At 40.1% G+C, this 16,744-nt stretch overlaps 1 protein-coding gene across 1 annotated transcript in view; it reads left to right on the top strand.

Moving 5' to 3' along the window:
- Window positions 1-1,755: 1,755 nt before the first annotated feature.
- Window positions 1,756-16,744, top strand: part of LOC127801554 (transcriptional elongation regulator MINIYO) — a 39,859-nt gene continuing 24,870 nt past the window's right edge. Inside the window, exons 1-2 of the mRNA XM_052336792.1 lie at window positions 1,756-2,115; window positions 8,887-9,880. Of these exons, the coding sequence (XP_052192752.1) occupies window positions 1,882-2,115; window positions 8,887-9,880 (1,228 nt within the window). The 5' untranslated portion in view covers window positions 1,756-1,881. The remainder of the gene's footprint in view (window positions 2,116-8,886; window positions 9,881-16,744) is intronic.

Consider the following 16,744-nt stretch of genomic DNA (forward strand, 5'->3'; position numbering starts at 1 on the left):
CAAATTTATTATATAGATATATATTTATCATAATTGTAGATTTTACTTTTTAAATGTATTAATTAAGAATCAAATTTATTTTTCAAACATAAAGTTGAGGAATTTATTTATTAAGTAAATATCAAAATTATTAATTAAGAATTTAATTTTCCAAAATTATTTATTTAGATATGAATTTGTTAATAAAATTGTTTAACGAAATAATTTTTATAAAGTTATTTATTTAAAAAATTAAAACATATTTTGTTACAGGCATTTTTCGAACCACCTTGGGCTATTGTATGGACTGTTGTGGGCTGGGAATGGTTCAATGATAAGGTCCAACCTCTCGAAGTCCAATGGGCCCAAGGCCGAAGCTATCTCTGATAGGTCGCATGATTGCTAAAGCGCGAGCTCTGATTACGATAGCAAGCGAGCTCCTGGCGATGGCTCTAGCTCGCTGGTCAACCTGATTAGCTCGCAAAGAAAACCACGAAGCAGAATATTCGGATTTGATGTCCAACTGTCCTTATCCGTAGACAGCCAGCCCCCACATGGTGCAGAGCTTTTACTCCCTGTTTTATGGAGATAATTAGGGAACATTGTCCCTCACAATGTAGCCCCACCACTTTGAACTTTGTGTAAATTGTCAATACCTCACATTATAAATGGGGGGTCAAAAGCTATTGACAGAGATGAAAAAATACATACTGTTAGTCTGCTAAAATGATCAGAGGATAGTCGTGGATTAGGTATCATTCTGGCTGAATCACGTAAAAAACTCTTACGTATTGTTTGCTGATGGTGTTATTGTTTTCTTCCCCTCATATTTCTGTTTATTTGATCAGTACTGGTCGACAAATCTCGATCGACCAATTCTGAACGTCGACATATTCTTATAATTTTAATCACTTTAAAATTTTATTTTATTAAATATAAATAATTAACAATTGAAAACAGATTCAGGGGTGATCCTAGGAATGAAAAAAAGACTCCGCCCTCATATCAGCGGGTGTGCCAGAGATCGAAACTAGTTGCTGGTTCCCCGATTTACATTATGCGGTCAAATACTAGGAGACGTTTGTGATGATATGTAGTAAAAAAAAATGGCATTTCAGATTTTTTTTTTTTTTTTAGATTACGCCTTATCAATGGCGCCCCCACCAACTAGCTCCATAGTATGATGGAGGAGTAAATTAGGAATCCAATGGCCAAGTTTCGATCCCAAACACACCCACAAACATGGACGTTTCAAATTTTTTTTTTTTTAGATAACGCCCTATCATTGGCGCCCCCCAACCTGCCCCACAATTTGGTGGAGGATTAAATCAGGAACCTAGCGGCAAGTTTCGATTTCAAGTACACCCGCTAATTTAGGGCAGAACACCCATTTATTGAAGCAAACATGGACGTTTTAGATTTTTTTTTTTTTAGATAACACCCTATCATTGTCACCCCAACAACCAGTCCCATAGTCTAGTGGAGGATTAAATCAGGAATCTAGCGACAGGTTTTGATCTCAAGCACACCTATTAACGTGATGACGAAATACCCATCTATTGAAATTATCCTTGATCGTCGGGCTATACCCTGCGACGGACATTGCAGATATTTTTTTTTAAATAATGTGTTATCATTGACTCCCCCACCAACCGACCCCGCGGCCTAATGTCCAATGGAGAATTAAATCAGAACAGGACGTTTCAATTTTTTTGGACTTAAAAGTTGTATATAGCTTAAAAACTAGCTAAATGGGAAAATGTGAAAAAAAAAAAAAAAAAATCCAAACCCATTGATAAACCACCATTTCGTACCGCTTCGATCATCGGTCGGAACTGAGGAGGAAACACAGTTCAACTTCTCTCTCTCTCGTCCCTGTAATCTATCAAGGAGACAGCTTCGATGAAGAAAGAGAGCCGCGGCAAAAGCATACCTACAAAGCACTCGGCCGGGAAGATTTTCGGGGCCAATTCGCTTCAATTACCGGAAGACGAGGATGTGTCCTCCCGCTTGGTCGGAAGCATAGTCGAGAAAGGTATATCCGACAACCCACAGAACAAGCCTCTTGCTCCGACCTCGGCTCCTCGCCTCACCGTCCTTCCTTTTCCGGTGGCTCGCCATCGCTCTCACGGCCCTGTAAGACCACGTTTCCTAATTAGCTTTGAATGCTGTATCCAACTTTTCAAATTTAGGGTTAGGTTTCTGTAGTTTGTTGACCTTTTGTTTGCTAGATAGAATCAAGACTGGTCTCGTACAAGTTTGGTTTGTTATCTTCCTTTTCGTAGAGGTCTTTAATTGAACTCAGAAACATATAGAAAACGATATGACAACTGATGCGAGATGTGTCCAAATTAAAGAATTAAACGTGAGCATTATTCTTAAGTTTGAACACATGTTTTAGCCTGGCAAAAGATAAGGCCTCATAGTTGCGAGTTTGAAACCTACTTAATGAATAGCCATGGCTCATTCCCTTGCACCTCAGTTGATATAAGCTGTCATACTGTTACATCAGTCGCCCAAAAAGAAAAGAAGAAAAGAAAGAATAAAAATTTGAACATCTATCTTGGTTCATTCACAACTATCATTCCAAAAATGATAATATACGCTTGTGACAGAACAATTATTTAGGAATGATCATACTAAAAACTGATTTTCTGCTCTTCTTCTAGTTTCCCATCCTAACCAAACAATAAGTCTGTTTTATTTTGCTATTAATTTTTTATGTTTTTGCTTTCAGTACTCTTTTTTATTGTTTTATGTTCATTTTCATTTTTTGTGAAGTAAGAAATTTAACATTGCATTTGATAGTATTATCATTTTTCAAAATTTTAAAAATAAAAACTGAAAATGATATTTGGTAAAAAATTGTCGTGTGCCCATTCCATGATTAAATATGTTTACAAAATTGTTTATATAGACAAAAGTATATTCATTTCTTACAAAAAATGGGCACTTGGTCCTTGGATGTTAGGCTGACGAGGGGGAGTGGTTGGTTGGTTGCCAGGGGTTTAGGTAATGAAGGGAATGGCTAGTTAATCAAATATAACAAAAGTATGAACACAGAAACATCATCATTTTGGTGTTTTCAGTTTTTTAATGGAAACATGTTCAATTTTTTGGAAAAAAAATAACATCCTAAATATTTTTTTTTTTGTTTTTCTTTCCAAAAAAGTAAAAATGAAAATAGAAAACTGAAAACAGCAGCAAAATCAAACGTACTTTAGCTTAATCCCAATTTCTATTTTCCATGCATAGCAAAAAGAAAGTGGAAGAAGATGTTGTTGTGGTAAACAAGTGGAATGGACTACAACTAAGCTATAAAGTAGCTTTTCAATGGTTGAACCCATCCCAAAATACATGCACATTTTGTTAGCAAGTGAGGGAACAATATATGTTGTTGTTAGAGATGTCAATTTTATCCAAAGCATACAGGAATTCCTAAAATCTTTTTGGTCGCCATGTGATGGGATTGGTATATATGTGCACACCTAGCCCTGAAAGGCTGAAACCCATTCTCTCATGCCTTGACTAGTAGGTAAAGTTATGAGTGTGTCCTTTATTATATTGTTAGGGCTTTATTCAGATATGATCTCTCATTTGGTTCGTCGTCCACTTGATCATTCCTTTCCATTCTATACAAATCTGAGAACTTGATATTGCTTAATATATTCATACCCTATGTCACGACCCAAGGGTTAATTAGAATGGCTATGCTGTATTTCTTTTACTTTAATTGTTGCGCCTATATTCCAGCTATCAATTCTGTTAGAATTAGAAAGACCACATGTGAGCCTTTAGGAAAAGGATAAAATAGTTTGTTGTAACTGCTGGGGGGGGGGGGGGATGATCTGCTGCATCCACACCCACGCTAAGCAGCATCTATATGTATTCATCCCATTCCATGGGAGAAGGCATGCAAAAATTGAATACAACATTATCCTATTCTCACTCTCTCGTCTCACTCAATTCTCTTCTCCCTCTGTTCATTCTATTCTTCCCTATTCTTCTTCTAATCTCTCCCTCATTCTTTCAAATTCCTCCTTAATTTCCTTTTGTTCTTGGCGTAGGTGAATCGGATTTTTCCGATTCCCAAACTGATCCTAGGTTAAGCCCTAGGATCATGACAAATTGGTATCAGAGTAGTCAATCCTTGGCTGTGATTTTGATTCGATTATCGGTGGACTTAATCGAGTAGTAATTCAGACGATTCGGTTTCATTTTCCGATGCTGTTAAGATCTAACGTGGAGCCACATTCCTTAGTTGTGATTCCTGAAAGTTCTTTAGCGATATCGGTAGCAAGATAGGCCAAGCGAAGTACTAACAATTAAAGGTCAGTCGATGAATTGCGGTGATTCCGACAAACTTGAACGAGAAAGTAATTCTTGGCTTGAGTCTTGAAGGCTAAGTGGAGCAGCGACCAGAAATTGTTGTCCGACCTTGGGAAACAACTTGGTCTAGTGTTCCGACAATGCTTTTGACGACTTTTAAGGGCGAGCTTGAAGCGATCAGAACCCAACCCAAATTCCACAGGACTCCAGGTAGAATTGTGGCGAGCGATTCTTTCCAGAGTAAGAAAACGAGGCAGACCCAGAGAATTCTGGCCAAATTCCTCCAACCAAGAACTGGGCAATCGCAATTGGGTCCAGCACAGTGAGACGAGCAAGGCCAGTAGTGTTCTTGGCATTAAATGAGGTCCACAAACGGAGCTGGGGGTGCATGCGACTTGGTGTTGTGGGCAAGCAAGACTAAACGGCTCCGATCGGATTTTGAAGATGAACAAGGAAGGTGAAATAGATTCAAGGGGTGTTCCAACGACTCTGGACATCTGGAAGGTGGGTAGGCGTTGGGAGGTGTTAATCTCCAAGCAAGCGAGCACCCTCAGTCGAACTTGGAAGGGGCCACAGGTGAGTGACCCTCGGCCAATTCCGTGAACATCCTTAGCCTTCAATTCCAGCAGTGTAAATTACAGTTGTCCTAGTAGCTGGATCCAAGTTGTGTGTGATTGAGGCAAGCAAACCCAGGCGATCTTGGCTGTTGCTCCTTAGCAACGGATCTCGACCACTGCCCAGCTTCCAATTCCTCTTACTGCCGCTAAATTTTGTGGGGTCTCGGCTACGAAGTGAGGCAATTCTGGTATCTAATTCCAGCAAGGCTTGTAGCAGCTGGGAGTGTAGTTTTGAAGGCATTCCTAAGTTGGTGAGCCTCAACCATTGAGTGACAGAAGCAGACAAAGCAGCGGAAGTGTGGTGAACCTTGTTGAAAAACCGAGCAGTGGATTTTCCGTGTTTGAGATTTAAGTTGGAAGGAAAAAAGGTTGATCGGAAATTAACAGCAAGCAGTCTAGGCTGTCTAGGGTGCATTCACATTGATTATTGGCTGTGATCTCTATTCAAAATTTGAAGGAGACTCCTAGAGCAGTTCTGGTGATTCTCAATTGTTGCGATTTTGATTGTGATTCTTGGCTGACAGTTAAGACAGTCTAGAGGACTCTTGAAGGCCAATCAAGTCGCTGTAAGTGCGCAATTTTTTCTGCTGTTACAATACTTGGTCTTGAAGCATAACAGTGGCTGCAATTTGCCACTTATTGGATCAATTTTAGAGGTGATTGGGTGAGGCAGTTACAGAAGGGAATTAGGATGGAAAGAGCTGCTGTTTCTTGGCCTATTGCTTTTCCAGCTAGTGGGATTTCGGCCAGGAGGAGTAGTGCACGAAGGAGTCCAATGGAATCTCAATTGCAGCAGAAAAATTCTTCATTTTCAGTTGAAATGGGGTCTCAATTGCAGCCGAATGATGCTGCATTTTCAGTGGTTAATTTTCAAGCAAGAGAGCAGCCTCAATTGCAGCGGACCAATGCTACATTTTCAGTGAGGTATCCTACTCGTGAAGCTAGGGGCGATAATACATACATGAAGCAGAATGCTTCATTTTCAGTTGGAATGCAGCCTCTATGGCAGCCAAAGAAGGCTGCATTTTTAGTTGGCTAGAAGCATCAATGGGGAAAGGATTTTGAGAAGGAGATCGGCCACGGGACAAGGAAACAAGAAGTGTAATATATGAAGAGTGCAAGGAATTTGGTCGAATGTTTCGCGAGAAGTTGCAAGAGTTTGCAATGATACTATCTAAGGAGTATCATTACAGTTTTCCCGCCGAATATTTTGATGACTATCATGGAAGTTTTAACAAGGAGGAATTTCTCAAAATGGACCAGTCGAAGGAGAAGTCAAGATGGCAGGAAGGGGATTCAACTGTAGTGATTGAGAAGTTAGAAGAAGAAATAATACCCCAAGATGCATCTACTGAAAGGTTGCAAGGAAATAATAGGGAAGCAATTGATGAAGTGATAAGAGGAAGCCAAAACCAACTCGTTACCCCAGGTGGCTAGTGCAGGGGTGAAAGGATTTGGTGGTGTTCCAGATCAGAAGTTTGTGGGAAATGGAATAGCATTGGGTTAGGAAAATTTGATTGAAGGACCAGCAATCTATACAGATATTGGTGTTGGGATTTCTTCCTCTGATTTTGGACCTACCGGAAGTTGATGGACCACATGCAGTTAAAGAAGGCCCTAAGTATACTGCTCCTTTGTCTTTGGATCCAAAGAAGGCTGAATCATTCTTGGTTGGGGTTAAAATAGGCATCAAACAGCCCCCAGTGCGGGTTTTGGCAGGAAGGCTAGGGGAGATAGCTGAAGAAGTTGAAGATTTTGCCGAAGGGAACAAAATTTCCACTGTTGTATTGGTTCCTCCTCCAGTGGGAAAATTCGAATGCTGGTCTATTGCATTGACTGATGAACAAATGATTAAAGACAATGTGGCAGCAAGTCATGATGTTGTTATGGTTGAGAGAAAAGAAAAGAGGAAAAAGCCTAGAAGGATAAAGAAGGAAAGAAGCATTAATGTTAACCTTAGGACTCTTAGGTTACAACCTTAGGCGAGAAAACCCTCACATAAACCCTCTCAAACACCCTCAGATGCAATGAAAGAATAGAAACAGAATATATGGACAACAGAAAAGGAAATAACAGAATAAAAAGATCAAACCAAACAGCATTAGGCGCAGATTTTATCCTGGTTCGGAATGCCTTTGGCAATCCTACATCCAGCCTTCAAACACCCACCAAGAGCAGCCTTTTATTAGGATGAAACTGATCAGTACAAAACCCAACCTCTCTCTCAATCCTATCGCTCAAGTACAGCCCTTGTTCACTCCAAGAAAACTCAAGAACACAATACATATGCCTCACTTTCTCTAGAACAAAGAATACTCACAATAAAAGAAGAGAACTTGGCAAGAGAGAGGAAGATGTTAGACTGCCGCCTTGCCCTCTTATTTATAGAGGAGGCAGAACTCCCATATAACTAATGACTATAGGGAAATTACAGTTAGACCCCCAAAGTTTACATTAATTACATTTTGGCTTAAAAAACCCTAACTGTTTAATAACTTCCAGCCAATAATCTTCCATACTTTACTGATCTTCTACCGCACAAACTCTAGGCAAACTTCAACAATTAAACTGATAGAGAAAGCTAGAATTGGATGAATAAGAACGACTCAACGTAAAAAGTTTATTGGAGACAAGAAACTTTTCAAGGAGAGGGAATTGTCACGACCCAAGGGTTAATTAGAATGGCCATGTTGTATTTTTTTTACTTTAATTATTGCGCCTATATTCCAGTTATCAATTTTGTTAGAATTAGAAATGCCACATGTGAGGCCTTAGGAAAATGGCAAAATAGTTTGTTGTAACTGCTAGAAAGGAGGGGATGATCTGCTGCATCCACACCCATGCCAAGCAGCACCTATATGTATTCATCCCATTCCATGGGAGAAGGCATGTAAAAATTGAATACAACATTATCCTATTCTCACTCTCTCGTCTCACTCAATTCTCCTCCCTCTGTTCATTCTATTCTTCCCTGTTCTTCTTCTAATCTCTCCCTCATTCTTTCAAATTCCTCCTTAATTTCCTTATGTTCTTGGCGTAGGTGAATCGGATTTTTCCGATTCCCAAACTGATCCTAGGTTAAGCCCTAGGATCATGACACCCTAGTCATTGATTTGAGTCTCACTTGATCCTCTCCTCTTTGGATCTTTTTTTTTTTCTTTTCCTTTTTCTTCTTCCTCCAACCGCTTGTTGAGTTCTATCTCCTTTTCATCTATCTCAGATTTCTATTATTCTTTTTCTTTTTCCATTCATAATATATTAACTGAGGTCATGAATCGTCTTTATATCAGTGCATGACTCTTTTTCTTCACAAGCAGTAGGCCACCTTCTGAACTTCATCTCCTTTTCCTTCTTAGCCTTCCTGCTGATTATCAACTCTTAGATGGATACTCTACACTTCTCCATTTTTTCTTACCAAAATTGGAATCTATGATCTTTATGCTGATTTATGTTGCACCCATATTTTTAGTAAGTATTTATTTTTATTTTTTGAATTTTTGTTTATAAAATCTTATTAACTCAAATTTGGGAACAAATTCAAAGCAATTTGCAGGTTTCCCATTGGGGGTGGGGATGGGATTTGAATTCTTTACCCTGATGAGGCAGGGCACAGGGCGTCATGGTCACGGATAGGATGAGTACCTACAACACCCCGTGCCACTGGCACTCCTCCTATTAATTATATTTTGTTGTTGAGGAACAAACCAAAAAGGAAAAGGAAAACAAAAGAAAAAAGAAAAACATAAGTGAAAGGTTGCTAGAGGTTACAACAAACCAGAATATTAGATTTATATACCAGGATGGAAATTGATGGTTATTTTATTAGATGCCAGTTTTTTGTATTCAGCTAGGTACTTTCAGTCTCACACAAGCTTTACCATCTATTTTTTGCTTATTTATTTTATTCTTATTTCTTAGATTTTTGGATGCCTCATCAATTGATAAAGATGTTGTTTTGCAGCATTGGACCCCTGTTGGTGGACAAACTAGATGCGGGAGTGATGATGATGAGAACAACACCAAAGATGATGATTTAGCAGGCTTTGAGCCAGCTGCAGCTTTTGCCAACCCAGTTCAAAGAAAAGAGAAGAAAGGTCTGAATTTTAGTAGGTGGAGAGAGATTGTTGCAAGAGATGATTCGTCTATTTCTCAAAAAAAGGATGAAGATAATCATTTAGTTATGCGATCTAAAGAGCAGAAAATGGCTACTAAAGTATCGGAAATTTCAGATAGAATGAGCACTGATGATGATGCACAGCCACAGAAGATGTCACTTAACATTAATGGAAATGCAGATGACATGATTGTGGATGAGGTGAGTCCTGCAGCATTCAGCGAACTGTCACAAAATGTGATTGAAGGAAAAAGGGACGAGATTATGGAGGAGATGGAGCCTGAACCTTTAAAAATATCAAAGAGTAGGCAAAGACAAGTGGTCACACAGAGGCAAACGATGTCAACTTTGCATATCAGTTCCAGTTATACTTCCAACAACATGAGAAACGAACAAGAGTCCTCAAGTCTTGAGAGTCAAATTGATGCTGAGAATCGTGCCTGGTTACAGGGGATGTCAAATGATGAGATTGCGGAAGCACGGGCTGAGATACTGGAGAAGATGAATCCTGCAGTAATAGAGGCTTTAAGAAAACGTGGGCAGGATAAATTAAAAAAATCAGAAATTGCTGCCAAAGTAGATGTTAATTTGCAGGATGAGAAAAAGATCAGAGATGCAATAGATTTTTCAGTTCAGGATGTAGATGTCTCCCATAAGGCGAGGACTGTATCTTCAACAGGTACAAAGAGAGGGCAGCTTCATAAAGCTATGCAGAATTTTAGCCCCAGCAGTAGCACTTTGTGGAATACTTGGAGTGAAAGAGTTGAGGCTGTCAGGGAATTGAGGTTTTCATTGGATGGAAATATTGTCCATAATGATTTTGTGGGTGTGCCAGAGATCGGTAAGGCTACTGGTGTTCTGATTTTTATTGTGATAATATAGTCTCCATTGCTGTGTTTTGATTAATACTCGTGAAAACACACACACACACACACTCTCCCTCTCCCCCTCTCTCTCTCTGACATGAATCGAAGTCACTGCAAGCCATTGGTCAGCTTCAAGATTACAAAGAATAGAGAGTAAGAGAGAATAGAGAGGAGCAGAACAATCTTGAGATGGAAATGAGAGAATTTCACAACTTTTCTTATTCATCTCTGCCATCAATCTCCTTATTTGTAGCAGTCTATTACAACAACTAACAAACAGTTAGTTCTTAGTTGCAGCAACTAACTATTCCAGCTGTCACTAACTTTTGTAGCTGTCGTCTTACTAACTAAGTAACTACTGCCAGCACAAATCCCATTCACCTTTCCTTAAATCTTCACTGCCAGTTGCAGCCACAACTCCTCCATCAACAACTCGCAGAACATTACAGCTATGCAATGGACTAGGATCCCTGCTCCACACATGCCCTCTTTGGCACTAACTAGGTCACACCAGAATTGCCCTGCATCTCTCTCTCTCTCTCTCTCTCAATACTGGTCTATTGTTTATTTGTTGAATTCTATGTTTGGTGGAAAGTCTGTGTACCTTTAGGCACTCAGATGAAATTTGTTTATTTATCTCCCTGTTTTTGTAAGAGTTCTGAGCTACAACCATTCAGGCAATCTATATGTGCGATACAATAATATTCTTTGTTATGATGGGAATTTACTATAGTATTTGCCTCAGTCATTTCATTTAATGTTAACTGTTGTGTCATTGAAGCTTTCAGCCTCAAAATGCTTTGTTGCCTTTTATTCCAAAATTCAGATAAAATGTTTTTGCATTTCAAATGTTGATGTGCTAATGTTCAAAATGAGTGGGCAATGCTTGCAATTTGAGTAGCATGCTTCAGATAAAAGACAATAGTGTATATCACAGATGCAATAGAATACCTCACATAGAGTAGCATTGAAGAAGAATTTTCATTTGAACAGATCATTACGTAGAGTGAAAACTATATGGAACGTAAGTTTAGTAAAATATGAGTGCGGACGTGTCATGACCCAAGGGCATAGTAGTAATTAGAAAATAGATGAATTTCCTTTTAGTTGTATTGACGAATTTCCTTTTAGTTGCATGGTAGTTGTAGTGGTTTGTACCTAAAGGACAATTGCCTTCAACTGTATTGATTTGAATATTTAGCAGCCCTATTGGCGCCAAACCTTAGCTACCGGATTAGTATACAAGACTGATCCCATCTAATTCAAGACATACAAGAATATTATTGAATGAAATCTAATTTCAATCTCTCTCAATTTCCCTCTCTTTTTCTGTGTTCTCCCTAATCTCTCTCTCTGTTTATGTTCTTCCCTAATTCCCTCCCATTTCTTCTGATCTATCCCCAATTCCATCAAATTATCTCTTAAACCCTAGGTTGAACCCTAGATTCATGACAATTGGTATCAGAGCTAACGATTCTTGGTTGCGATTATGTTAAATCCTATTAATTGATCCATTGAAGCAGAGTTCGACAAATTGTAGCTATCCACAACGATCAACTTGGAATTGTGGATTGCCAATACACAGCAGGTGACGACACGAATCGACGGTAGATTGTGGAACTGATCGAGTCGTAGTAGGCATTCTCGGAAGCAACCATAAAATTGATTGAACAACTGAGTAGGTTAATTATAGGTGGTGTGAGTTTTAGGTGGAGTGAATTGAATTCATGCGAATTTAGTTTCAATGATTTTGACGGAGGAATTCTCGGCTATCTGACCTTGAGGCTATCTATTATCCACCAGGATCTAGGCAGATTCAGTTCTTGAGGTGGATTAAGCTCCTGAAGACCTAGGTGAATGCTGCAAGCCATTCATTGTGAGGCGATAAATCCAAGCTGCAAATCAACAACAGTTCTCGGTCTTGAGTCAAGAGATCCAGGCAACTTTTGAAGGCCGATCCAGTCTTGTTTTATGATCTTTGACCTCTCCTGCTCCTGATTCTACTTCGACTTTGAAGGCGGATTTCAACTGTAACTCTAGGCATTGTTGCAGTCGAACAAGGAAGACGGAGCCGATTTAGGAGGTGTTTCAGAGAATTGACTCTATCACCCTAGGCTCTTCCTGTTCGATCTTCAGGAGAATTGACCAAAGCAAAGTCCTTGGCGAGCAATCTCATCAGCGACCTTTTCACAATGGCATACGACACTAGGATGAAACAATTAGAGTTGTCGTTACAAGAAGTCACGGTTGCAGTTGCGGACATACAAGTCCGGATGGGAACGTTGGAGGCATCAATAGAATTGGTGGTGGAAAGGAGGATAGAAGGAGCAATGGAACAATGGCGTGAGGAGAGTCGCAATCAGCACAATCTGCTGCGTGATCAAATGTGCGAACAAATGCAACAATTCATGATGATGTTCATCAGCCAAAATCTGGTAAGGCTCTCCCCCGAATCTCCTCCTAGAGAGAGATCAAAGCTAATCCTTCTCGGGCATGGAACGACCCATCGATCAGAGGGATTGTCTGAATTTGATGTGGATCCACCATTGGTATGAGAAAATATTGTCAGCATCGCTTGGTCTGACAAGGTTAAGGTCGAAATTCAAGGGAATTCCGGCTATTCGGAGAGAGCAGGGAGAGAGAATGAGAAGAAAGAGAAAAGATAATAGAAAAGAGAGAGAAGGCCAAGAAGATTAATCATGAGGAGCATGGCTCCAGTACAACTGAATACATATGCTGTTAGAGGGCCCCTTTTAGAAGGTAGCCGTAACTCAGCATTTCCTACCCTGTCGAGGCTCACCCAAGGTGTTACAAAATATGGATGGACCTTTCTACCCCTATGATATATTAGCTACGTGACAATTTCCCCCTTCTTTAAATATTTCTTGTTCTCAAGAAATCACAAGAGTCCGGCTACCCGAGGAAACTCTTTGAGCAACTCAGGGAGGTACTCCCAAGTTATGTCATCTGGAGGCCAATTGTTCCATTGTACCTGCGCTTGAATCAGTGGTAAGGACCCTCGGTAGATGACCCTTCTGTCGATAATTGCCATAGGTTCAAATTCTCCCTAGTAATCCTCCTCCAAGGTTGGCGGTTCGACACTTACAACTTCATGTGGCCCTACTAATTTCTTGAGTAGTGATACATGGAAGACTGGATGGATGCTTACTCCCTCTGGTAATTGTAGTCTATATGCGGAGCTCCCTACCTTAGCCGTTATTTGGAAAGGGCCGAAGTACTTAGGCCCTAGCTTAGAGGGAGGTTAGCTGATAAACATTTGCTGCTGAAATCTTTTGACCTTCAAGTAAACGAAATCTCCTCCTTCAAACTTCCTTTCAGTTATCCTCCTGTCGGCCATTTGCTTCATTTGGTTTTATGCTACCATTAATTCTTGTTTTATTAATTGAAGGGCTTCTTGTCTCTGCCTCAAGTATCGATCCAGTTCCACATTGGAGTAATGCATCATTGCTGGGATGAGTGGCGGTTTGTAGCCAAAAAGTGCCTCAAAAGGTGATCTCTTAAGTGAGCTGTGGAAGTTTGAGTTGTAGCACCATTGAGCTAAGGGCAACCATTGATTCCAGCTTTTAGGCTTAGTGAAACATACACACCTCAGATAAGCTTCTAAGCACTGATTCGCCCTTTCCATTTGTTCATCTGTCTCTGGATGATAGGCTGTAGACATATGCAAGCCAACTCCTAATTACAACAACAACAACATATCCAGCCTTTATCCCACTATGTGGGGTCGGCTACATGAATTCTAGACTTCCATGTATTTTTGTCTTTTATCATATCTTCATTTAGATCCATACACTTCATATCAAACTTTAATGTCTCTCCCAAAGTCTTCTTGGGTCTGACTCTATCTCTTTTTTTGACTAATTGTTCAATTTTATCAACTCTCATCACATGAGCGTCTCTTGGTCTCTTTCTCACATGACCAAACCATCTTAGTCTAGTCTTTCTCATTTTCTCCTCGATTGGCACTACTCCTACCTTATTACGAATAATTTCATTTCTAATTTTATCATTTTTTGTATGGTCGCACATCCATCTTAACATCCTCATCTCTGCTACGCTCGTCTTTTGCTTATGCTGGTATTTGACTGCCCAACATTCTGAGTCATACAACAAGACTGGTCTTATAGCTGTCTTGTAGAATTTTCCTTTTAGCATTTTAGCCAACCTGCCTTAATTCTATGTGTGACATCCTCGTGAATTTCTCCATCTTTTTAAATCACTGATCCCAAATATCAAAAATGGTCTTTTTTTTATAAGATTTGGTCTTCCAATTTTATTATAACATCCTCCACTCTTGCATTCTTACTAAATTTACATTCCATATATTCTATTTTCTTTCTACTTAATTTAAATCCCTTAGATTCTAAATTGTTTCTCCATAACTCAAGCTTAGTGTTCACTCCTAATTGTTTGAACAATTCTCTCCAAAAGTTGCTGGTAAATATCTTGTCCCTGTCTGAAGTGATAGATAAGGGCAAGTCATGTATCTTCACCACCGAGTCCAGTAGTATTCTAGCCACATTCGAAGCTATAAATGGATGAGCTAGACTGAGGAAATACCCAAATTTAGTCAACCTATCCACCACTACTAGGATAGTGTTCTTCCCTTCGGACCTAGGTAGTCCCTCCACAAAATCCATGGAAACTTTTTGCCAAGCCTGGTCTGGTATCTCCAATGGCTGAAGTAAACTAGGGTATGGAACTTGCTCGTGTTTGCATTTTTGGCAAATGGAGCATGCTAATGCATAAGCTGTCACCTCCTTCATTCTCAGCCAATAGAACAACTGTCACCTTTTTGTTAGTAACATTCAAGCCGGAGTGCCCTCCAATGGGAGATGCATGCAAGGCTTGTAGGATTCGGGCCCTGAGTTGAGGGTCTTCCCCAATCACCATCCACCCTCTATACCTCAATAACCCCACCTTTAATGTGTACCCTTTCTGTTCGTCGCCTCCAGTTGCTAAACTGGTCCTAAGTTCTTGAGCCCATGGTGTCCCCCCATAGCTACTTGACACCTCTTTGATCCAATCGGGAACAACTATAGAGACTGCTTGGCATTCCCCCTTTTCTCCCCTCCTTGATAGTGTATCGGCCACTGTATTCTCTTTTCCCTTACGGTATTGGATGTTGTAGTCCAATCCTAGCAGCTTGGTTACTCATTTTCTTTGTAACTGTGTGTGTAATCTTTGCTCTCCTAAGAACTTGAGGCTTTCATGGTTGGTCTTGATGACAAACGAGTTTCCTTCTAGATAACATCTCCCTCCAATGGGAGATGCATGCAAGGCTTGTATTCTCTTTTCCCTTACGGTATTAATTCCTTATCATAGATACTTAACCCCAGGTGTTTGGGAGCTAAAGCCTGACTAAGGAAAGCTATCGGCCTACCTTCTTGTGCCAACACTGCTCCCACTCCTGTGTCACATGCATTTGTTTCCAATGTGAAAGGTTTGGAAAAATTTGGTAAAGCCAGAATTGGACCTTCGATCATAGCCTCCTTTAAGGAATTGAAGGCTGCTGCTGCTCTCTCCCCCTATTCAAATCCATTCTTCTTGAGTAGTTCAGTCAGCGGCTTATTGATTATTCCATACCCCTTAATGAACTTCCTGTAATAGCCGATTAGCCCTAGAAAGCCCCTCAATTCCTTGATAGTCTTAGGAGCAGGCAACTCATAGCGGTTATTTTTTTTTTATCAGTGAGCACGCCTTCTCCAGTGATGATATGCCCAAGGTACTCCACCTTTCCCTCTACGAAGATACATTTAGACTTCTTGACATACAAATGGTTAGATTTGAGGACTTGGAATGTGGTTTTGAGGTGGGTTAGGTCTTGCTCCATGGTTGGACTGTAAACTAAGATATCATCGAAAAAAACAAGGATAAACTTTATGAGGTATGGGCAGAAAATGTGATTCATGAGGGCTTGAAATGTTGTGGGAGCATTGGTTAGGCCGAAAGGCATTATTAGGACTTTATAAAGCCCTTTATGGGTGTGAAAGGTGGTTTTGGGAATATCCGAGGCACTCATTCGGATCTGGTGATAACCAGATCTGAGATCAAGCTTAGAAAAAATCGTAGCACCTGGTAATTTGTCAAAAAGGTCATCTATGATAGGAATGGGGAATTTGTTTTTGATGGTGTGGGTGTTTAACTGTCTATAATCGACACAAAACCTCCAACTTCCATCCTTTTTCTTAACCAAGAGAACCAGGGAGGCAAACGGGCTTTGACTTGGTCGGATGACTTTTTTGGACAACATTTCTTTCACTAGGTGTTCAATCTCAGCCTTTTGAAATGGGGAATAACAATAGGAACGAACATTTATGGGTTCAGTATTTGGCTTGAGATGGATGGTATGTTCTAAAAAATGGTCTGGGGGTAAGGAAGTTGGTTCCAAGAATAATTTCTCAAATTCAACCAATGGAGAATGTAAGGAGTTAGTAAAATGTACCTTGCTCGGGGAATGGGCTGAGGCCTATAATCTGAACCATTAACTATCCACTGTTTCTGCTTCCTTTCTCCTTTCCCACATCTCAATGGTATAGACCGAATGAAGCTGAGCAATGGTTCCTTCTTCTTGCTCAAAGAGTTTCTTCAGGTGGCTTCCTGAGATTGCTTTGCACTCTCCTCCATCCCCACATCCTGTTAACGTTACCCTTCTTCCTCTTTTATCAAAAGTCACCTCTAAGGTGTTGGAAGTTAAATATGAGGGGGCTGACTGTTTTCATCCAGTCCACTCCCAACATCACTTGACATCCACCTAACTGTAAAATTCTCAAATCGGCAGAAAACTCATGCCCTTGCATCCTCCATGTAAAACCTTG

This window comes from Diospyros lotus, chromosome 5 (genome assembly GCF_014633365.1).
Source record: "Diospyros lotus cultivar Yz01 chromosome 5, ASM1463336v1, whole genome shotgun sequence".
NCBI lineage: Eukaryota > Viridiplantae > Streptophyta > Magnoliopsida > Ericales > Ebenaceae > Diospyros > Diospyros lotus.